A 23,243-nucleotide genomic window follows, 5' to 3' on the forward strand; every position below is an offset into this window, starting at 1 on the left:
TGTTAACAACACTAATTCAGGTGCTAATGCAGAAAGCGTAAAAGAATTTCTTTGTCGCTTGAAACAAATATATATACTTACTCAAGAATATGCTGTTGCACTTCTCTCTTTATCTTAACTTGTAACCTGAAAATGAAAAGGATGATTTATCAACTACTTTCTTTTTCAGTTGGTAATATGGGTATAGTACTAAGAATAATCCTACAAAACATTTAAACAAAAGCTAAAAGTATACCATTCCTCAGGAAAATATCAACCGCACTCATCAACTTGCATAAATTCTGTTTGGCTTCTTAAGGTGAGCTGTATTTTTGTGTTGATAGTTCTGAATCATCAATTGGTCTAACTCACTAAACCATTGTCTAAGAAATGAACAGGTATAGTAATGTCGGTATATTAAAACGCAGATTAAACAATTCCATGGTTAGAAGTAAGGATACATATCTCAAAATGCTTACACGATGATTCTAAACCTCAGTTCAATATTCCTCTAATGCATATCCGAAGCACCATTAGTCTCCGTTGTATTTAATCAAAAACTCTATCAAAGTATCTACTCTTTAAACAGCAAAAGCACCACTCTTTTGCCTACCAGCAAGAACAAGTATTTCATGGATAATGCTCCCCATACCGTTGAATCCCTGTCAAATACCTTCCACCTCCTCTGCAGTTTCCCCAAGGCTCGCTGTTCGATTTGTAATGGGGTCTGATATGTCTCGGCCCCCAGCGATCACCTCCCTCCCTTTTTCTTCCATTTCTTCTACCTCGATCAAAAGTCCTATTTTTTTCCTCCCAGGTATCCCATTGGGCATTTCTCCTGTTGTCTTGAGCAACAAAATCGGATCTTTCGGGACCGCTACTCCTCCTTGGATCGCCCTGATTCAACGCGTCGACAAATCCATCACGGTTCAAGAGATTAGGCGCCGGCACTTCGTCCCACCCGGTCGAGTGATCCCAAGCGTCGGCAACTCCACCGCGGTTCAAGGGATTAGGCTCGGGCACCTCGTCCCACCCGGTCGGACGGATGTCTTCAAGAAGAACCATACCGCCGGTAGTCGAGGCGGCGGCAGGGTAGTCCAGCTCGCTATACTTCGGCGGCGGCTTCTCTAGGTCGGCGATCAGCTCAGGATCGCCGAAGGCGTCGTGGTCGACGTCATCGATGTACATATCCGGGTCGGGAAGGGGGATGCAGCAGGGCCGGCCGTGGTAGCGAGCGCAGTACCTGGCCTTGGCGTTGCGGAAAGCCTCCGCCACGGCGGAGTCGTCCCACCGCATCACCCGCTCCTGCATGTCGCCGGTCATCCACCGCTGGATCGCACATAGGCGCTCCCACGGGATGCCGCAAGCCTCGCTGCAAAACCGCCTCTCCCACATAGGGACCAGGTGACCGTCCGGTGCCCCACGATGGGGACTCGGAGACCGCCACGCGTCGGCGGGCCATCCTCCGCTACCGCTCCGATCGGCCATCGCTCGATCGACGGAAAAGCCCTAAGTGGATTGAAGCGTCTTCGACGAGGCTTCTCGGTGGAATATTTATAGGGCAGAAGAGAACGGGGTACGAATTAAGGAAAGACGAGTGTTCGAATGCCGTAAGATCTTTTTAAAAGTAATTTTTTGTTTTGGATGCGAGATTTAAAATAAAAAAAATCGAATAATAAACAATTTTCAAAAAGGGTAAAATACTTTTAATCTTGTATTTTCTCTCTAGTAGTATTTTACCCCTTATTAAAAATATATATATATTATCTTTTTATCAGTTTTTTAATAATTATAAAGGAGAAAAATATATTGAATTGACTATTATATTTTTTAATAAAAATCCTCATAAAATTTATATTTACACCAGTATAAATAATAAAAAAAATAGTATTGACTTTAACACAAGAATATACCATATCACTTAGTGTAAAATACCGAATAAAATAATAATTAAATAATAAGGTTATTTGAGAAAAATAATCTTATTGAAATTTTTAGAAATTTTCGGGGATTTAATCGGAATCGTAGGATGTATTTTGAGGGGATAAAATTATAGACTTTGGAAATTGTCTGTTTGGAATACCCAAATTTGAGGGTTGATTAATTCTATTAACTTAAGGTATAAAACCAATACCTAAGTTTATTTTCCCTAATTTCCCTTTTCCTCTTCTTCTCTCGTCGATCCCTTCCCTTCTCCACCCGCACCGAACCTCCTTCCCTCTCCCTCTCGTGTGTTCCTGCAACCGGAGCCGCTGGCCTCTCCTCCTCTTCACGCGGGCACCAGCCGCCGCATCTTCTCTTCTTTACCCGTGCCCTAATCCCTCCCTCGCCGTCAATCTTTCCTCTCTTCTCGAAAGCCCCCGCACCCCCGACGGTCGCTCCTCCTCACGCGGACACCTCTCGACGCCGGCTCTCTGGTAAGCACTAAAATCTATATTAAATGTCACAAATAGGCTTATCAAATTAACAATGTATTATTTACTGAACCCCTTAATTTCACAATAACGTTGTAGTAACGAGCCCAGGATCGCTCTCGAGGAATCAACAGTATGATGTAATCTAGGATTGTCTTTATTTCTTATTTTTGGGATTTTCGATATAAAAATGGAGTTGGGGGTTTTAAAGCTTTGAATATAAATCTACAAAGGAAAACACAGCTGTAAAGAAATTAATCTAAAGCATAACTAAAACCTACCTATGTGCCAACAATCAAACCTTAACGCATTGTCACTCCTACATTGAGATTAAATCATTGACACACTCTTAAACTAAGAATAAACAACAAGACATGAATGAATACGTTCTAAAGCAAAATTTAAATCTTAACTACTAAAACTAAGCTACTCAACAGTGCTGAAATTTAAGCTTAAGCTAAATTAACAACAACTTCAAAATCAATTGAAACTAAATTACTCAAAACACATGAATTAAAACAATTAAGCATAAAATGAACTATGATTACTGAATTCAACAACGAAAACTGAAATCTAAATCAATCAACAATAAAAAGAATGCAAAAAGTAAACCCTAAACCATCTCAACACCAAACCAAGTCTCACGGCAACTTCTCCTTGCCGTCACACAAGGAAACAACGGAGAACACTCCAACTGTAATCGGAAAAGACAATCTCAGTAGCTACACTCAGCTCAACCTTTACCAGAACCATCGGAGACCACTCCAAACGGAACTAATGAAAATCGGAGCCGCCCAACTCGGGAAATCTGAAAATCTGTGAGCTGCAACCTCAGATCTGATGTGGAGAAGATGAATGATGGAATGTCATCGGGAATGGTCCAGAAACAGTGGAGGAACACCGCCAAAGCTCACGGATGGAAGCGGAACCTCGAATCGGAAGAACACCTCCAAATCGGGTGCGGCAGAAGCAGAGTGTCGCAGAGCACAATTCTCGCCGTAGGACCACCTTTGAGCGAGGTCAGATCGCCGGACGTTGGTCGCAAGCAGCTGAGATCATCGACGCCGATCAAATTTGCCGGAAAATGGATCGGGAGTGGAGATGGGGTCGGAATCCTGAAGAAGTGCGCCGCGGGACGCGAACAGCGTGTGGAGGAATCGACGAAGCAGAAAGAATACTGTAGCTTCTCATTTAAACATATCTCAGATTTGAACCGACGGCTGAGATTGATTCTGGGCTAAATCAACGGTAAAAAGTCATCAAAAATCTGATCCGAAGGTACTGATGTGGATCTAAGGTCTGGATCTACTCTCCCGTAGGTCGGATCGATCAGATCATCACTGGATGGCCCAGATCGGCCGATCTTCAATGAACGGCCCAGATTAATCCGGCTGGATCAATGGCTGGATGAACTCAGATCTGGATCAAAACTTCTGGATCTTCATCAATGGCTTAGATCTGCTCCCCATTAGGTTGGATCGGCCAGATTTTCAACGGATGGTCCAGATCTGTACTATTCTTGATAAAGTGCCCAAATCGACCCAAAGCTTGATCTTGTCTTTTGAACTCCGATTCGAGCCCAATTCCGGTCCAAATAGATCCAAATCTAAGATTCTTTGATGCCTACAAAATAAGAATCAAATATTAGCATCAAATAACACCAAAAATAATATAATTTGCAATTAAGTCCAAAATCTATGCAATGCACAAAAATGTAATGTAACCATGATTTAAACTATGAAACCAACATCAAAACCATGCATATATGAATCAAAATAATACAATGAAATCATGGTTATCACTCTCCCTCGCGCGGGCACCCCGGACGCCACCGGCCTTCTTCTTCCCTCAAGCCACAGCTGCATGTCCTCTACTCCTCACGCGAGCACCAAAGCGGCCGGCGATCGTCTTCTTTCCCTCGCGCGAGCACCAATTGATCTCCCTCTCACAAGACCTCACAGACCACAGTCGCCGACCCTCTTACCTCCGCGTTGTGCCCCAATGGATCTGACAAGTATACTTCCTCTAGTAGCTATGGATTTTTCAGGGGAAGGAATAGGAGTAGGTGTGCAAAGAAATTTTGAAGAAATCCTCTAGTTTTTCATGAAGTTTCATGTTGGTTTTCAGTTCCAAATTTGGGGAGTTTACGATTGTTTCTTTTCCGATGTTGCTTCGTTCTTCCGTAGGGTATTTGATCTGCTCGAACAGGTTTGAGAGCTTGTAAAGGGTTTTAGGTTTCTGGATTAGCTCTTTTGAAATGTTTCTTCCATTGATGACCGAATTGGACAGAGTGATTGTGGTTTTTGATGAATCAATTTAATAGGTTTTCATTCCTTTTGATGGCTTCAAGTTTGTTTGGACAGATTCAAAGGGTTAAATTGTTTTCGTCGTACTTTTACTGCTTGTGTTGGCTGCAGAAATTTCAAGGCAGATTCGAAAGTGGAATCTATTTCGTGTGTGTTTTCGCTTCTTGTGCCGACTGGGGATTTGTTTGGACAGACTTAAGGGTTGTGAATCGATTTTGATGTAGTTTTTGTTCGGCAAGACAACTTTAGATTTCTGGGCAGATTTGTATATTTTCAATCAATCTCAATATTATTTTGGTTTCAACAAATAGCCTTGAATTCTGGACAGATTTGGAAGATTGTGAGATGGTTTCGATGTTGGTTATATTTTGGGCATGCTAGTCTCAAATTTCTGAATGGATTTGGATGAATCAAGGTTCATAGTTGAATTGGGGTTTTCCCCTAATTAGGTTGGGTTTGGGTTTAGCTAGTTGTTGCCAATGAAATTAGCTAAATTGTACAGTATATGATTTGCAAGACGTTGTTTCGAGATGAGCACTTCGACGCGGGGGATTGTTTAGCTCGATCTACAGTTAAGGCGGATACTTCTTGCTTTGTTTCTTTTAGTGCTTTGACCTTGGTGCATGAACTATTTTGGATAAGAAACTATTTTTTTTATCTTGACTCCACTCTTATTTTTCTTGCGCTTGATACTTCTACTCAAGCCTTTGAGTTATTTGTTTCTATATCCATACAGTCTCTTGTTGGCATCTAGAATATTTAGTAGATACTAGATACCATGTTTGCAAGTTTTGATTGTTGTTTAGTTATATTCTGTATTGAGTATGCTGGCTTCATGTAGCATACCTGATTTTATATATATATATATATATATATATATATATATATACTGTTGTATTGTGCGCATCATATCATTGCATACATTTCAACGACAAATTCTCCCTTGCGGTCGAGAGAGTCGTTGACCGGGGCCACATCCTCGGCCACTCGAGAGAGTGGTACCTTGAGTTGATGTCGCTTGTCCTGTCGTACCGCACTCGGCCACTCATGGGTAGTGGTAGCTAGAGTTGCGAGCAGCAGGGACCCCCTTCGCTGTGTAGCTAGTTAGCTACTCAGCACCTGTCCACTCGGTCACTTGGTAGGAGTGGCGGCCTTTGAGTGGTACGGTTGTCATTGATCCGGCCTCTCGACCATACAAGGGCCGTGGTGCAGAGAGATGGGCGGGGTGACCATCCGTGCATACGCTGTTATTATACTTGCTTTGGTTGCTGCTGTTTACATATGTTGTTATTGCTTACTCACTGCTGTTGTTCACTTATGCTGATATGCTTCCTTATGTTGAGATATGCTCTCATGGTAGGTGTTTAAACATTGGTTTATTAATTGGAAATGTTTATATACCTTATATATTATCTCTGTAGCTATGAGCAGTACTGTAGCAGCTTAGTACTACTTAGGGATGGCAATTTTCCCCACGGGTTTGGGGCCCCGCGGGGAAAACCCGAAATGGGGATGGGGATCCCCGATTTTTCGGGGATGGGGCGGGTTTGGGGCGGGTATGGGAATACTATCCCCATCCCCGAACCCGCCCCGAATACTTGTGATGATGGGAGATACAATGATGTAATTTTGCCAATTCTTGTCAACATACTTTCTTCAAACTTGTGTGTTCATGAAAAAGAACTATAGTTATACAATATCCCTCTTGAAGGAGGCCACAGTAAAGGTCAGATGGAGTATATATTGTTAACTAGGACAAAATTACTTTGGACCTCTAACACACAAGTTTCGACTAATGACATGGGGCGGGGATGGGGAATCCCCGAACCCGTAGGTTCGGGTTCGGGGAATCTCCGAACCCGAAAAAATAAGAACGGGGCGGGGATGGGAATGGCAAACCCGCCCCCGCCCCGCCCCATTGCCATCCCTAGTACTACTTCTGACCTTCTATTACTAGCCTAGGATATTATTTCATGTATGAGTATTTATTTTGATTTTATTTTAGTATCTGATACTTCCCTTATGAGACTGTATTCCTTTTGGCATTCTCTATTTATATATTATGTTCATACACTATCTCTCCTTACCCGTTGAGTTTCAATACTCACCACCCCACAAAATGATTTTTCTTTCGCCAGGTAGCAGGTAGATGAGTCATGGATGCTTGGAGAGTCCCGGCTGCCAGTCTCACGTCACACTCGAGGATAGTCTTCTTTTTGGTTTTGTTATTGATTAAGTGGTATGTTGATTTTGCGTATTTTGTTTTCCAATAAGTCGATGTGGATTTTGGAGTCTAGTCTGGTAGTTGCATGTATTTTAGTTAGTGGCTTTATTGGTTTTACATTCGTATTATTTTATGATTTTCTGCTGTGTTTACTTTAAGTCGTGTGGGCTGTTATTATACTGTGTGGTTGTGTATTTACTTTTAGCCGTGTGGACTTATTATACTGTGTGGTTGTGTTTATGTCTAGCCGTGTAGGTTGTTGAATATGTTATTTGTGTATGTATATTGCTTCATATTGTCACCGGTACAGGGGAGATGCTGCCGAAATTTTGTCGGTAGGAACTCCTTTGGGGGCGTGACACTTAGAGTCAAATTAAGACTAAGATAAGCACATGGCATGTATAATGTTCTTGGATTTATTTCAAACAACCTCTTTTGAACCCCTTGATGTTTTCCTTTCATATTAGAACCATTATCGTAAATATATCATTAACTTTTTGAAACTCTAAAATATACTTTTCTATCTTCACATTGCAAGATGATATATTAACACATTGTACTATGAAAGTCATTTGTTATTGATAACTTATATCTCAAGTACAATTGAGAATTAATAAAAAATATTTTACCTCCTTAATTTTTTTTAATGATAATACTTCTAATATTATCAGCTAAAAGAGAAATCAACTCATTCTGAATTTTATGACCAAGATAATGATGATAAATTTTATGATTTTGAATGTGTCTAATATGATCTTGCATCACAATGTCAAATTCAGTAATTATTTCAATTAACCCTAAAAAGTTTCCATTACTTTTTTGATATAGTTTCTCATTAGATCCTCGAAAAGTCAAACAATGTTTAGAAAGACATTTTTCAATTGCTAATATTCTTGTAAGAACTTGTCTCTAACGCTCTCTTTCTTTAGAGATTTCTCATTGTAGATCTTTATCAATTGTTTTATTTTTATCTAATCTCATTTTTAATTATTTCCAAGAGTTCATATTAGTTATATGTTTAATAGAATTTTCATATTCTTTAAGTTGTTCACTCATATGTGTCCAATCTCTAAATCCATCATTTGCTAAAGAACTTCTATTATTTTTAGATTTAAATAACTTACAACAAAAACAATAAATTTTATCTATATATTTACTACATATCAATCAGTTTCGGTTTCTTACCACTCCTTTACTTCACTTTTTCAAATAATGAGCACTTGAAAAATATCTAGAGTAGTGATCAAAAGGAAATATGAGATTTATTTCTCTTATAGGTCCCTTTTCAACTAAAATATCACGTGTATTGTTATCAATATTATCTCAATTTTTTAGATCATATATATCAAATGGAGGAATAAATTGTTTATCAATATTAGTATTTTCATTATATACTACATTAGTAACATTTTCATGCTCTCTTAAATTATCTCTATGCTAATTAGTATCATAAATTTTATTAGGCTCATCATTAATATCATGAATTCCATTAGACTCATCTATATTATCTCTATTTAAATTTTCTATATATTCATTAGAACTTATTTTTTTAAAAAAAAAACTATTAAGAGTATCTCTTTATGATTCAGTTAATTGTTCTAGTCTTTTTTTTTCACATTTAGAAATATTTTTTTAGACAACATATTATAATACATAAAATCACAACAATTTCAAAATTATAATTTAAATCTACTCAGTATGAAGGGAGTAATTGCACCTGGATGACATTATTAGCAACTTAAGCACCTCAAACTTTATAGACCGTAGTCGGAAGTCGCTGACTCACTTACTCACTAGTCAACAGACTATGAGACAATAAAATTTAACACTTGTTTTAACAATTAAGTCAACATTAAATTCTAAATTTACAATTAATTAATTAACAAACAAAATCCTATGTTATAAACGGATGAACAATTAAGTTCATAACTTTATCCTTGATTAATAGATGAACAGAGCCAAAGCCACCAATGATGGAGAATGAAGAATTGAAGATTGCAGTATGTGAGTATGAAGAGACTAGAGTTACGATCACGCAAAGGTGATGCAGGTCACGCAAAGGTGCAGTCTTGCACTTGCAGTTACATACGATCGAAGATGAGTAGATGATAACCGTCGCAACTCGCAAGTTGCAACACAAGCCACAAAGGTTCAGAACCTTCAGATGCAACATGCAGGAGGTGCAGCTGTGTAGAGCAGAGGAAAAAGTGCAGCCGCGCGGAGTTGTAGGCAGAGCAGACAAAAATGAAAAAGGGAAGACTTAGAAGAGAGAAGCACTAAGTGTTAAAAACAACTCCAAAAGGGAAGCAGTTGTGTTCAAAAGCACATAGTTGCTATCTGTCCCTTTAGCGTACCATTACTTATAGAAACTATGAGAGAGGATAAAAAAAATCATACAATTATACATGAAACTTCAGTAATTATAAAGTTTTTTTTTTTGTTATTTTTCTTCCTTCCATATTTCTCTTCGAGGAATCCGACCAGAGTTCCGATTATTCCATGACTTTATTATTTGTTTGTCGTAAAAAAAACTTTTTGAACGTCCGGTAGAAATCAATTTTGCTAAAGAAAAAGTCTTTGCTGCAGCTAAATTTCCTTTTTTATTCCAAATATTTTTAGGAATACGTTTTTTTTTTACATAGAAGTACATTTGATTGAAACACTTTCAGTAATCTGACTTTAACAGAGTTCATTGAATAGCATGATCAAACAATACTATAATTAGAAGGTGATTATCTGAAAGTTTTTATTACTAAACAATTTATAAATCAAGAAACAACAATTTTTCTTGATTACAATGATCAAATGCAAAAGAAAATCTTGATCTTTTAAAGGAAGAAAAACATCATTGAAATGTTTGACAACAATAATAAAGGGAGATAAAATAGTACAAGCAATAGTAGCAGACACAAACTTTGGTATCCAAGCCCAAACAGAGTTACAGATAAAACTTCAGTCTTTAAAAGGAAGACAAGTCTTAAAACTTTAGGATTCTAGCTATACCAGAATTAAGCTTCTCAACCAAATTTCAAAGTCTGAATTAGAGAGAAGCTCCAAGTTCAGAAACTGCAAAACAAGGCACAGTTTTGCATCGTCACGAGTCTTCTGGTGGATAACTTGAAATGCATATGCAGTGTATTGTTTGTATGCAGCTCGAACTTAACAGCATGTGGAAGGGAGCAAGATGAAGTGACTTGCTGGCAAAGAATATGGCAGTTGAAGATCTCTTCCCCCGGCCAGCTCGGGCATGGGGTTGCTGATTGCTAGTCGGAGTCTTCAAATGCTTCCCCGTCGTCAGACAACTCATCCAGGGACCTCATGTCCAACTGATAGCGTAGGATACCACCAATGCCACCAAACCCCCTGCAGAACTGCGAACCCTCTTGAGATTTGTTCGTGACGAACTCCAATGTGCAACCAAAACGCTTGTATTCATTAGCAAACCACTCTAGAAGAGAAATTTTCTCCTGCACCTCTAGTTCTGCATTGGTAGCAGGATCCCGGAAGTTGCTTTGGTCAGCTTCTTGATCCTTGTTCAAGTGCTTTATTATAATCTCTCCAGAAGCACTGTGCTTGAGCACATAGCGATTGATATCCAAATTTTCCCACACAATCAAGGTTTCCACAGCTCCCATTTCAAGAGCCTTTAAAGTGTCGTCCACACCAAAAACATATTTTCCTGTGTCCTGACTTATTTCTTCAAAGTATTTCCCTATCAATTTCTTTTCTTGTATGAATTTCACATTTGACAGAATCTCTGCTGACAACTCAATGGCCTGATTGAAACCATTCTCTCCTCCATAAGACACATCAACCACATTGAGAATTTTAACTTGAAGACGTTGATCAAACATGTCTGATTGGCTTAACTCTGTTTTGAAGTCAGCTGAACCAGCCAAGATCAACCCAGCCACATTTGGCTGACTAGTAGCTGGATTTATGAAGAATTGGGTGGCAAGTTCAGCAGTTTTCCGCACATAGTTGTGACGCTTTTCCATGCGGAGCCGAGCAAATCGCAGTGCTGATTGCCCTCCACGACCATGCTTTTTCGGAAGATCAACAGTGAATTTGTGAAGCACCTCTCGTGTATTTCCACTCAATGTACCAAACAGTGTTCCATTGCCATCCATAACTATGAAACCAAATTTGTCATCTGATTCCAGAAGTTCATTCAGAGCTTCAGTATGGAACTTGTTATCACAAAGATAGAGTGAGACATTAATGGGTTTAAAAGGCTCGAAGTCAATGGTCACCTTCTTTTCCTTTCCATCATCAGTGACAATGGTACCAGTATACAAAACCAGACCATTGGGAGGAACCTTGCTGTACAATTTCAGCCTCTGCTGAGCAGATGTAATGGCCGCCAACACAGACTGTCGATTCACTCTACTTTTAATGTTTGAAGCAGTTCCATATTCATCAGCCAACATCTTGGTGACTCGAGCAACTTGATCACGCGGTGGCATAATGAGAGAGATCATGCTTGTGCCATTACCTCTAGCAGATTCCAAGGCCTTGATTAATTTTTTGATCTTCCAGATCTCGATATTCTTATCAGTTTCATGACCATCTGCCATGTCTAGGAAGTTTCTAGAATGCAAGAAACTGATAACCTGTGTAAGAGTTAAAATGAGAATAGAAACAAGTAAATAGTGGATTTTTAAATGCTTTGGAACCAGTTTCTTTCCCACATAACAAAACAGATGATAGAAATATATCTACAGCAGTCGGTGTATACATTGGTTAATCAGAAGCAACCTGATCAGTGGCGGTTACTAATTTTAACATTACAAATAATGATAAGGATAGTGGCAAATCATGATTGAACACTTCAATAGTACCGGAACTAGTTTCTCTTCCTCCGAGGATGTCCATGTAAGTTGCAGATGGATTTAATCGGATAAATTTCACATGATGACATAGTTGACCACACTGAAGCTCAAATGATGGAAAAGAGCTATAATAAATTTATGGTACTAACTACATTGATACATTTTCCTCCCAAGTAGCAAAGATCACTAAGTATACCTCATCCACCACTCCTCTCATGTCTTCCATTGGCCACTTTATCAACTTGACGTAAAAATGTAATCCATCACAATGGTCTTTCTAAAGTACTAGAAAAGATTTATACGGAGCAAGATCTCAAGTTAAATGCCCAAGGGAAAGTGAAGATAGATCTTGTGTGTAAGTTGAAAAAGTCATTATATGAACTGAAATAATCAGGAAGAGCACTTCTTCAGTACAGCATGACTAGAACTGTTATAGTTTACTCAATATTCTATATTGTTTCACAGCCAGGAAGACATTCTTTTTAATGTTTATGTGGACAATATTATCCTCACTAGTGACGAAACTATTAGGATTGCAAAATTGAAAGATCACCTCTAGCAATACTTGCAAATTATAGACTTATGTAGCTTTAAGTACTCCCTTGGTGTAGAGGTTATTGGCTCATAAGAATGTATCTACATTTCCCAACGTATGTATGTATTGAATATACTTGTGGGCATACTATTCTCATGGATCTTAAGATCGACATCATATTAGTAGTAGGACAAGGGAATCTCTAATTGATCCAGGAGCATATATGAACATATATAAACTATGGGAGAGTATTTCTGAGATTCCATATTTTTTAATAATATATCTAAAGGTAGAGGGGGCTACCTAGGCTTGAGTGAAGAATAATTCCCCTTAATTGTAACAACCACCAAAGAAGATTTTGCCATTGGGTTTCATACAAGTTTAACCTAGTGACCTAGTTATAACTACACAAGATAAGCGCCAATTTAGACCAATACAGTATTAGTATTTATATATCTTCCTTCCACCATCCCAAGCTTATTCAGTATACCAATCTCATTCTTCATTTAAAAAAACATTACCCACGTACAAGAAAGGACTACACATTCCAACCTCAACAACCTCCACAGATTTCCATACTATATATATAATGATTCTTTTCCTTTGCTTTATTCTTAAATATCAGTTATGCATGAAGTAAAATTGCAGCAACAAACAAAAATTCAAATAATTATAAAGGGTAAAGACGGTTTGTGGGTAGTAGAATCCTACATTTTGCTGCTTGTCTCCTTAAATCTTATTGTTGATAATGCTGTAGATGGTAAAATTAACCATTTCTATTACTTTTTGACCAAATCTCTGAATCTTTATTTGGCACATTAGCCAAATTTGTATCTAATTAAGTGAGAACCAAAATTAAGTAAACAAAACCCAAAGACTCTTCAAATGCAAGAAATATCACAGGATTTATACTATCAAGTATGAAGCATCATATATGGTATATAGCATCTATACAGGTTGTTTAACCTTGGCCTTGTAAAGGAAATAAAATAGCTAGGGAAAGAAAAATGATGTGAAAAGAAAAAAAAAACGCAATGGAAAAAGATGGGGTAACATCTCCCTGATTTTATCTTCCTTGGAGAGAAAGAAAGAGAGCGGAATACTTTGTTAATTTCTTTTTAAAAAGTACCATCAAAAAAGACAAATATGCACAACAAACAAAGAAGATATAAAAAAGACTTGGACAAAATTTATTTAAGTATAAATGATGATATAGTAGGGGATAGAAACCAATGACGTAGAAGGGCCCATATAGATGACCCACCTAGTGGAATAAAGCTTGGTTGTTGCTGTATCAAATATGCCTCCAAATTCCCAGGTGTACTAGTACCCTCCATATGGCTAGGGTGTAGAAATCCAAAAATGTCTCCTAAGGCTTCACTTATTCATGTATGAAAGGTTTAAGAATGCCATAGTGGAGGAAAAATTATAGTGTAAGAGAAAAGAAAAACTTATCGTGACACTATACAGAAAAAAATGATAGAAAGTAGAGCATTAATTATGCAAACAAATATGATAAACAGTTTCAAGTTTGTAACCTGATCTAAGGATTCACATTTCAGTGGATTTAATTCAAGTCATCTAGTAAGCAAGACAAAATAAGAGAAATTATTGCTCAAGTGAAATCATAGTGCTGAAACTCTATAGCAACATAGTTATTTAAGGTGTAAGGCGCTCAAAAGCACATAGATGCTATGAGGCCTAAGGCGCTAGGCACAAGGTGAAGCACACGCCTTACCGAAGTAAGACACTTTGGATATAAATTTATATAATTCAAACATATATAAGAAATTTCTGCCAACATATTTCACTAACAAAATTATATTTAATAAAATATTAAATAATAATGTAAATATAAAATCCACTAGCATTCAAATATTGAAATGGTTTATCTTCATAATCAAAATCAAACTTTAAATTAAAGAAAAAACAAACTTCAAATATTGAAGAGCCATGCAGAGAGAAATAAGTTTGCAAGGGAAGTTGATGTTCATTTTCTAGGGCTCATGCAAGAAAAATGTGTAGTATACATGCAACCAAAAAATGTGTAGTATGCATGTAACCTAATTAAAGATTGATGTTAATTTTCAAGGGGAGAGGAAGAGTCACTCCAGGAAAATATGCAGTATGCATGCAACCAAATTAAAGATTGATGTTCATTTTCTAGGAGAGAGAAAGAGTCATGCTAGAAAAATGCGCAGATTGCACAATGTGCAGCATGCATGCAATCTAATTAATTTAAAGGGTAATTAAAGGTATGGGTTAGGCTTTAATTTTTTTTTTCACTTCAATAAAGTAGGGGAAATAGCGCTTTACCCTCTCAAAAGGCACGCACTTCGTTCAAGTATTGTGCCTGAGTTACTACCCAGGCACACCGGGCTGCGCCTTGCGCCTAGGCGCAGTAGGTGAGCGCTTTTCACAACTATGTATGGCAGCATGAAAGTATCCATTTATATAATGTTTCACAAAGCAACATCTCTAAACTTCAAGCTTTCCAACATTATTTTAGAACTGAACATGCAGCTGAGTTTGTGTTGACAATGACTAACATGCAAAAGCATTTAATCCACCTCAACTAATGAACTATCATCTGAAAAAAAATTGATAATGATTCACATAACAAGATTTTTTTTTGGAGAAAAAAATAATAAACACCTGCCAGTGACTTTAAATCTGATAACATTGCAGTGTTTCAACATGTTCATTACGGCCCTTGACATCTCCAAAAAAACATTCAAGGCACTGAGCAGGTTATGAATCAAAACCATTTAGTCATGTGCAAAAAGCATATTATATTCAGATTCAAGTTGTGTTGTATCATGCTTCTACACAGAATCACACATTGTAAAGCTATGTTATGAATTTAGTTCACTCACAAGAGTTTTCAAGACAATAAGGAAATATTGATGAATATATCATTAATAGGAAAAAAGCAGAAGATAGAAATTGAGAAAGAAGTTTAGAATCTTGTGTGTACTGTGTACATCATGTGTACCTTAGGATAAAAGAAAATTTTATAAGACTTAGATTTAACTCAGCATACGTGTTGAACAATTAGAAAACGAGATGTGCACAGAAAAAAAAGGAATGAAAATGCTAAGAAGTCCACGTGGTATTGTAAAAATAAATAAATAAATAAAACTATTACATATAGCTACAGTAGAACATAAAATGAAAGTAAATATATACAGATGGTACGAGCATGTTAAGCGACCAATTGATTATACACAGACAAGTTGAATCGGCCTGAATTGAATATGTGGTGGGTAGAAGGAAACCAAGAAAAAACACTAAAAAATCATAATTACAAAATATTTAAAATAGATGAATATTATTAAAATATATAATCTTGCAACAGTTTTGATGTAGTAGAAAATCTTAAAATTAACCTCAATCAATCAGGACAAACATCGATCATAGATCTCTTGTGCTCCACAAAAAAAAAACAAAAAACATCATTTATTTGTTATCAAAGTGAATAGAAGGGGATTATAATAACAATAGCTGTACCCCAACTATTTAAGGGGCAAATACATGGATCTTATTCTGCAGTGGAAGAATATCTAATCGCAGATGGGATCGCTATAGAATTCGTTAAGAGATCAGAATCCAGCTTCAACGATTAAACCATAAACACAACGAAAAACAAACCCATATGCAAAAGAATCAACAAGTAACTTCAAAGAGCAACAGATCTGACACATAATACTCGGAGATGTAAAAAATAAAAGTTCATTTACAACCTAAAAAACCATGTGCTTTACAGCAAGCATAAAATAAGGGGAAGGGATAATCAAAGTTCACATCAAATAAAATGAAATCATAAATGGAAGAACGTCTAAGGAAGTAGGAATCACCTCTGGGCGGCGCTGCGGCGGCACAAGGAACGTAGCAAAGAGGGCTTCCTTTTGGATCGAATTGGAGAAATAGGGTCTGCTTTTACACTTTCACCCTTATCCTTCATTGAATTATACTTTCCATCCCAAACAAAAAGACACTGTGAAATCAATAAAATGATGAAATTTTTTTTTTAAAAAAAAAGTGAAATTAATTAATTAGATGATAAATGCTCCAGATCCGATAAATAATCGGGTACCCATTACTCCACGGATCCGTGTGGGAGGAAAGAGGGCAAACCGTGAGTCTGTAGCGAGCCTCCCGAAATCCCCATTTCCCCAGAGCGGCGAACCTCCTCGGCGCCACGCCGGAGAACCGCCTCGAGCAGCCGAGGCGAGGAGGCGGCTTGGCAGAAGCGCCCCCTCTTCCGCATCGCAGAAGTCATTCTCGGTGATCGTTCGAGAATCACGCTCCGCTGATTTGCGTTTATTACAACGTTTGTTGTATTAAGATTTCGAGGAGCTTACAGGAAGTCAGTACCAAGGGTTGATTGAAATTAAGCATAACTTGTGTAGCATATTCTAGTTTGATCAGTAGGTGTTTGACGAAAGTTTTACAAGAGCAATGCTCTTGTTTCTGTGTTGATCAACAGCATTAGCGTATGCTTGAAGAATCATCCTCGCTACCTGCAAATGAATTCCGCGTCTGCTCCTTCGAAGCTCTACTCTAGTAATACCATTTTCATTCATTCTCTGTCCCTCTATTCCTCCCTGTTGTGTTTCACGTTCATGTGTTTGCTAATTTATTACCTGCAGATGATGTCAGTCTCCTCGTTGTCCTTCTTGATGCCAATCCCTTCTTTTGGGCGTCCTCAGCGGCCGCCAGTGGTGACTCTGCCTCCCAGCACCACCCCACTGCCGTCCTCTCCTTCTCCAAGCTTCTTAATCACGTGAGTCCATTTAAATCCCACGAAAACTTCTAAAATATAACCCAAGGTTTGATCTTTGTCAGGTTATTCCATTCCTCAGCTCGCTCCTCCTCCTGAACCAGTTCAATCAGGTTGTCCTAATCACCACAGGTGTCAACTCCTGCAGTTACATCTATGACTCAGAAGAAGGTGGAGCGGAATCCGCAACTGGGAAGGTACCTGCGGCTTGCTCCAAAATTCTTCTTAGACTGGAAGAGTTTCTGACAAAGGATCGACTCTTGGGGAAGGGCCCTGATAAGGCGGTAGCCTCAAGTGTATCTTCCTTGCTCTCTGGATCGCTCTCACTTGCATTGTGTTGTATCCTTAATTCTTCTACAAAATGTTTTTTTTTCATTCATATGCTGGCATGGTTGACTTGCTGGCCCTTGATTTTGGAGTAGACATACAAAGGATCTTCAGGTCTGGAACTCGACATCCACAACCCAGGGTATGTTTTTCTCTGCTTTATTTGTTCCGGTACTTAAACTTTGTTGTTGTTATTGTGAAGTTTTGTTTTCTTTTTTTGCAATCTTATTGGTGTTCTATTGGAATAATTATCATTCGTTTATATTGCTTTCCGTTTAATTGAATTTTTTATATAACCAACTTGTTGCTTATAATTTATCTCTGTCTTTTCTCCATGGCTTCATTGACTAACACAATGCACAGATTTTATGCCTGCAGGGTTCTCCAGATGGGCCAGAACAGTATGTTCTATTTGAAACATTGGGAATACCTTGATTATATAGTTTTGTTTCATCTCTAAGGTTGTATATTGGCAGATATGTTGCTGTAATGAATGCAATATTCACTGCTCAGCGTTCCATGGTATGTTGTGCAAGATTAATTTTCAGAAATATTAATGTTACTGGGATTATGGATATGGTATCAAAATGGTATCTTGATCACTGTCTACATTGTAATTAGAATGTTGAGATCATACCATGATCACTGTCCACATTGTGGTTATGGTGTTAAAGTTTTTGAATCCATCTTTTGTACCTTATAGGCAGTATAAATAAATCTCTTAATATTTGTAAGCACTGATTCCACATTTGCAAATGAAAATGTATACTGGTTGATTTATCATTTTTTTTTCCTCCTTATTGTCAGATTATTTTATATATGCTTGAATTCTATTAAGTATTTCCAACTTAAGTTATCAGTTATTTGTATCATGATTCTCAGAAGACATACTTTTTATATTTCTGCATATAACTCATGGTTATTTGATATGTACTGAAAATCAATACTCTGGCAGATTCCTATTGATTCTTGTGTCATGGGGGTCCAGCATTCTGCTTTTTTACAGCAAGTAATTTTCTCACACCCAACTGTAGTGATAGCTTTCTGAAATTTTTGAACATAATCCATTAATATTTAAGCAGGCTTCATATATCACTGGTGGAGTTTATTTGAAGCCACAACATCTGGATGGACTCTTTCAGTATCTTTCTGTAAGTAATTCTGCCCTCTTTTAAGCTCCCCTTCGAAGAATTTTTTACAATTATGAAGCAGGTGTGAAGGCCGTCAAAATTGTATTTATCAATGGCAATGTGTAGTCACACACTTGAGATTACCAATTACTAAATCCAACTTCATGTGCTTTTTCAATTGAACTTTACTGGAAAATTTGGTTCATTGTAAGTTTGTAACTAGAGTTGTCAAACAGGCCAACCTGTGTCGACCCGTGACGGGTGGTGAGCCATTTGGTGGGGCGGGGTGGGTCGGACCGTCATTTTGGTGGGTTGGCAAATCCTCAACCCAATTCAAGGTGGGGACGGGCCAACCCGTGGGCCCATCAAAAATTTAAAAAAATAAAAATAAGTTTCATATCTTCAACATTTTACTTCGGAAAGATTTCATCGATCAAATATATCCAAAAACAGATATTTTAAATGTAAATGGACACAAACGAGTACACATGTTTGATAAAAAGTATTGTTTTTATTTCAAAATTATAACAAAGAAAGATACTAAATTGATATAAAACTTAGTTTACATGTGTTTTTCAACCCACAGGTCAACCCAAGTCCTTCGCGGGTCGACCCGCACGGCCGCACGGGTCACGGGCCTAGGCAAGTCAGCCCGTGACAGACTTGAGTTGATAAAATTTCAACCCAACCCGCTCAAATTGTTTGGCGGGTCGGGCCAATCCGACGGGTCCAACCCAAATTGACAGCTCTAATTGTAACTTTGTGTCAATCAGAATTCTTGGTTCTTACATTCAATCTAGGTCATGTATCATTTAGCACATTGATTTCCATATGTCCATTTTATTTTAAGCATAGGAACCAGGAGGTAACAAAAGCATGACTGCATGAGTGCTAACTCGTGCAAGGTAGATTTCAGTTATACAGGTAGCACTCTTGTATTCTTGAATATATTTTAAATTCGTTATGTTAAAGGATGGTTGTATATTCAAATGCATTCCAGCATGTGTTAACTGCTGCAAGATTAACACATTTCTTGTTCTAGTTAGTGCACAAGTTGATGTAAGAGGTTCTTCATTTACAGGCAGGATTGGCATGTCAAATAACATACTATATGATATTCCTCACCCTTTGAATTTTTATATAGTTGATTTTTCTGTTATATTGATCTTCATGTTGAAGCATTGGTACTAAAAAGAATATTTACCCGATGTCAAATCTCATTATCCTTGTTTATGGGTTTCTTTTCTCTTATTGAAATTGTAGTCTGTTTTTGCAACGGATCTTCAATCACGCAGCTTTCTGCAACTTCCCAGACCTGCAGGAGTTGATTTTCGTGCTTCGTAAGTGCTTCTTTACTTGTCCAAATAAATCATATTTTGCTTCATTATTCCAATGGTAATTTTATCTTTTACTGGCACTAGCATTTTTCACTCTAAATCCATGTTTCCATATGCATGTTTGTGACTTGATTATGCAAATAATCTGATTATTGTTTTGCTTTGGATAATGATGATATTCACAAACATCAAATATTGTAGATTGAGATCGTCAACCAGATATTTTGCTATTCTTTTTTCTTATTTGTCTGATATAACATAGATATGTACAAACCTTAGTACCTTATTCTATGACAAATTAAACTTTTGTGCTTTATAAATTAATATCCAACAGTGATGGGTTTCTTTCTTGTTGCAAAAAACCATTGCATAGCGTGGACCAAGGTCCACCTATGCATAGATATATTACTGAATAGCAAAGTATTAAAAAAACGTGGATAGTAGCAGGATCATGAAATAATCACAGCATGAATCCAGACAAATTAAAGTAGCAATCAAAACAATTTTAGTGCTTAGAAAGAAGATAGCTAGCAACCGATGACTAAAAAAGGAGGCAGCCCCAGAACATCACCACAGTTCCGAAATGGCAGAGAGAACTTGAAGGAAAACAAAACAATAGAGCGGCAGAGAAACACTTAACACCACAGTTCCGAAACAACCTGAGAAACCAAATAGTAAGCAGCAACAAAGTTATTCAGGTTACTCAAGGAGTTCAGGTACCAATCCTGATCCCTCAAATTAATTTGGACAACCCAACAATTCAACAGCTTGAGCCATCTAAAGAGCACACCCTATGTAAAGGAAGATTTTGCACCAAAGGCAATATATTAAACCTGCTAAATCAAGCAGCCACTGTAGGTAAGTTAACCATATCAAATGATAGAGCACTGAATTGTATTGTCCAACCTTTGAGTATGCAATGCACTCGAATAGATGTTAAATTATTTTAAATTCCTGACCTGCATAAAGCACAAGATAAGTCAACCAAATGCACCTATTTTTTTTACCAATAGATTCTTCAAGTTCAATTTGCCATGTAAGCATAGCCATATGAAGACTTCAACTCTAGGCAGTCAGTCACATGAATCCTAACTAGAGGAAATATGAAGTACAGACGCCCTCTATCTGCTAGACAATATAATATGCCAACTTGATGAAGAAGATCCTCATGGAAGCCCAACCAACACTAGGCCTTGGTGATATTAAGACCAGAAGGTATACCAGTCACAGCCGAACAAAACTTATAGCAAGCCACTCAGGTCAATAGGCAACCAAAGGATGTTTAAGAGTGAACCTTTAGTAATCAAGGTCACGCTATAACTAATTAACATGCTTGTTACTACAAGTTGAATTCAAGCCAGGAAGATGACCTTCAGCAACATGCTACTACACTCCCAAGAATTCTACAACTTCATGGGAGTAGACTGGGACACAGAAATCCATGCCAAGAGCAGAAATCTCTCACAATGCAGATACCTTTCCAAAGTGGAAGACCACCTATAATCTGGAATTGCCTCATGCCAACAGCTGAGGGAGAAATGCAGAGAAAACACCAAGAGAGACGAAGGAGGTGGAGGCATAGAGAAAACAAACAACAACCAGTGACGTAGAAAGGCCCGATTTGAAGTCTGGACATCAGAAATACGAAGACCTTCAGAAACCAATGGTTGGCATACCATATTTCAATTTGCAAGGAAGCCCACAGAAGATTGGTATGAATTTTAGAAAGACGAGCACCGGATCTTATTTCTGCTCTCTAAATGAATGTTAAATATATCAAGTGATCAGGTGAACTAGTGTGTTACTGGACGATGACCACTCGAACTTCTAGGAACTAAATGACCTCAGAATTACGGGGGACTTGACTTCTGATTATTGGGTGTTTAAATTTTGGTCAGTAACTTTCACCTTGAGTTGGTTTATAGTAATCCATGGATACTAAGGGGTTTTGAACCTGGTCTTTAGTTTGTCATGACATTTGAGCAATCATTTTCCTCGCGCAAACATTACTTCGTTTATGCAATGTTTGGCCATGTACTACTTCCTGTCTTTTGCTTTTGCCATATTTCCTTTACACACTGATACCTCTGAGGATTTCTGTGCTTATGCAGATGTTTTTGCCACAAAAAGACTATCGACATGGGTTATGTATGCTCAGTTTGTTTGTCAATATTTTGCAAGCGTCACAAGAAGTGCTCCACTTGTGGGTCTGTGTTAAAATCTTTGTTAATAAATACCTTCTGGAAACTCAAAATCTATGACAGTCTAATGCATTTAGAATTTCCCTTTTGTTTTCTTTCAAACTGTTTTAGCTGTCGTCGATATTATTCATAAGCTTCATTTCTCCATAACTACGGTTGATTTTGATCTCTGTGCTTGCTGGTTGACACAGGTCCGATTTCAGTCCGAGCCATATCGATCTCAATGCCCCTCACTAGAAGTAGAATCTCAAACTGCAGAAGTTCCAATTTTCAATAGGTTGTGATATTGAACTCGTTATAATGTGCCTAGGTTGATCATTCCCTCTTTCATCTTATTAACATTGTGTAACTCAAGTATTAGGATCTTTTAATCGTGGATTGTGTTTATACACTTGATACCAAAGAAAACAATTTTGTGAGTTTTGGTGGTTTTGCAAGTGGAGAGTTTCTTTTCCTCCGTTTTTTTTCCCCATACAAAATATGACAAACTATCAAATCACTCACTGTACATCACATTATGAATGGGAGTTCCAGCAAACTTCAACATAGTTGTCAAAAATAAATAAATACAAAAAAAAAAACAATTCCCTAAAATGCTTTCATCTTTAGTTTGCGTATTTTGTAAAAATAAAATAAAAACACTAAACACATTAATGTTCACAATTTTCATAAAAAGTGCTAATTTAACAAAGTCACATGAAATTCCAAAAGTATTAAAATTTGTCAACAAATTCTGAGATGATTGACCTATTTTCATGGAAATTTTTCATCGTCATATCAATTCAGTATTTTTGATCAATCATTTATTTGGCCAAAGTTGGAGACTTGAGTTCAATCTTTAAAATGTATGAGAATTGAGAAGATTCACTGCGCGTCTGCGCCATTGCTCATAAGGCTTTGACTCTAGTAAGTTTTTTTTCCCTTTTATTTAGTTGTTTTGTTAGCCCGAATTAGAATGCTCACTTGGAATTCGAAGGTCTCACCTTGAAATAGTCAATTTTTTACTCACCTTTGACTTTTCAAATCCTTTTCATTGTTTGAATCTCTTCTAACCCAATTTAAGAAGATGAATCTAAGGACCAATGGAGCTTGAGAAGGAGGATTTATAAAGAGGGTAGAAAAGTTAAAAGTTTGCATGAAAATGGAGGAAGGTACCTGCAAGAGGCATCCAAAAT

General features: G+C 37.5%; 3 protein-coding genes across 9 annotated transcripts; 1 reads left to right on the top strand and 2 right to left on the bottom strand.

The window, feature by feature from the left end:
* Positions 1-560: 560 nt before the first annotated feature.
* On the bottom strand, positions 561-1,467 carry LOC121991341. The gene is made up of 2 exons (XM_042545353.1): positions 653-1,467; positions 561-588 (listed from the first exon to the last, which is right to left on the bottom strand). Exons 1-2 carry the CDS (start codon positions 1,465-1,467, stop codon positions 561-563), a joined length of 843 nt encoding a protein of 280 aa, XP_042401287.1.
* Positions 1,468-9,771: 8,304 nt separating this feature from the next.
* Positions 9,772-16,274, bottom strand: LOC121988765 (eukaryotic peptide chain release factor subunit 1-3-like). 2 transcript variants are annotated; one of them, XM_042542368.1, is made up of 2 exons: positions 16,148-16,274; positions 9,772-11,536 (listed from the first exon to the last, which is right to left on the bottom strand). In XM_042542368.1, the coding sequence occupies exon 2, from the start codon at positions 11,498-11,500 to the stop codon at positions 10,187-10,189; it is 1,314 nt and encodes a 437-aa protein (XP_042398302.1). In that variant the 5' UTR covers positions 11,501-11,536; positions 16,148-16,274; the 3' UTR covers positions 9,772-10,186. The 2 variants fall into 2 exon arrangements, with proteins under 2 accessions (XP_042398302.1, XP_042398303.1); XM_042542369.1 differs by lacking the exon at positions 16,148-16,274 and adding an exon at positions 13,555-13,655.
* A 109-nt stretch (positions 16,275-16,383) lies between these two features.
* On the top strand, positions 16,384-22,487 carry LOC121988766 (general transcription and DNA repair factor IIH subunit TFB4-like). 6 transcript variants are annotated; one of them, XM_042542373.1, is made up of 12 exons: positions 16,384-16,672; positions 16,780-16,856; positions 16,943-17,076; positions 17,139-17,412; positions 17,496-17,542; positions 17,764-17,801; positions 17,877-17,922; positions 18,356-18,409; positions 18,483-18,551; positions 19,794-19,870; positions 21,979-22,074; positions 22,260-22,487. In XM_042542373.1, the coding sequence occupies exons 2-12, from the start codon at positions 16,820-16,822 to the stop codon at positions 22,303-22,305; spliced, it is 918 nt and encodes a 305-aa protein (XP_042398307.1). In that variant the 5' UTR covers positions 16,384-16,672; positions 16,780-16,819; the 3' UTR covers positions 22,306-22,487. The 6 variants fall into 6 exon arrangements, with proteins under 6 accessions (XP_042398307.1, XP_042398305.1, XP_042398306.1 ...); XM_042542371.1 differs by having other exon boundaries at positions 16,384-16,659; positions 16,748-16,856; XM_042542372.1 differs by having other exon boundaries at positions 16,384-16,659.
* Positions 22,488-23,243: the final 756 nt, after the last annotated feature.

The sequence above is a fragment of the Zingiber officinale genome, chromosome 6B (genome assembly GCF_018446385.1).
Source record: "Zingiber officinale cultivar Zhangliang chromosome 6B, Zo_v1.1, whole genome shotgun sequence".
In the NCBI taxonomy this organism is placed as follows: domain Eukaryota; kingdom Viridiplantae; phylum Streptophyta; class Magnoliopsida; order Zingiberales; family Zingiberaceae; genus Zingiber; species Zingiber officinale.

Coding starts and splice junctions, on each gene's coding strand:
- LOC121988766 (XM_042542370.1), top strand. CDS start 16,820: ATGAATTCCGCGTCTGCTCCTTCGAAGCTCTACTCTA. Junction 17,802..17,876: donor TCTCCAGATGGGCCAGAACA/GTATGTTCTATT, acceptor GTATATTGGCAG/ATATGTTGCTGTAATGAATG. Junction 18,410..18,482: donor ATTCTGCTTTTTTACAGCAA/GTAATTTTCTCA, acceptor ATATTTAAGCAG/GCTTCATATATCACTGGTGG.
- LOC121991341 (XM_042545353.1), bottom strand. CDS start 1,467: ATGGCCGATCGGAGCGGTAGCGGAGGATGGCCCGCCGACGCGTGGCGG. Junction 589..652: donor AACTGCAGAGGAGGTGGAAG/GTATTTGACAGG, acceptor TCTTGCTGGTAG/GCAAAAGAGTGGTGCTTTTG.
- LOC121988765 (XM_042542368.1), bottom strand. CDS start 11,500: ATGGCAGATGGTCATGAAACTGATAAGAATATCGAGATCTGGAAGATC.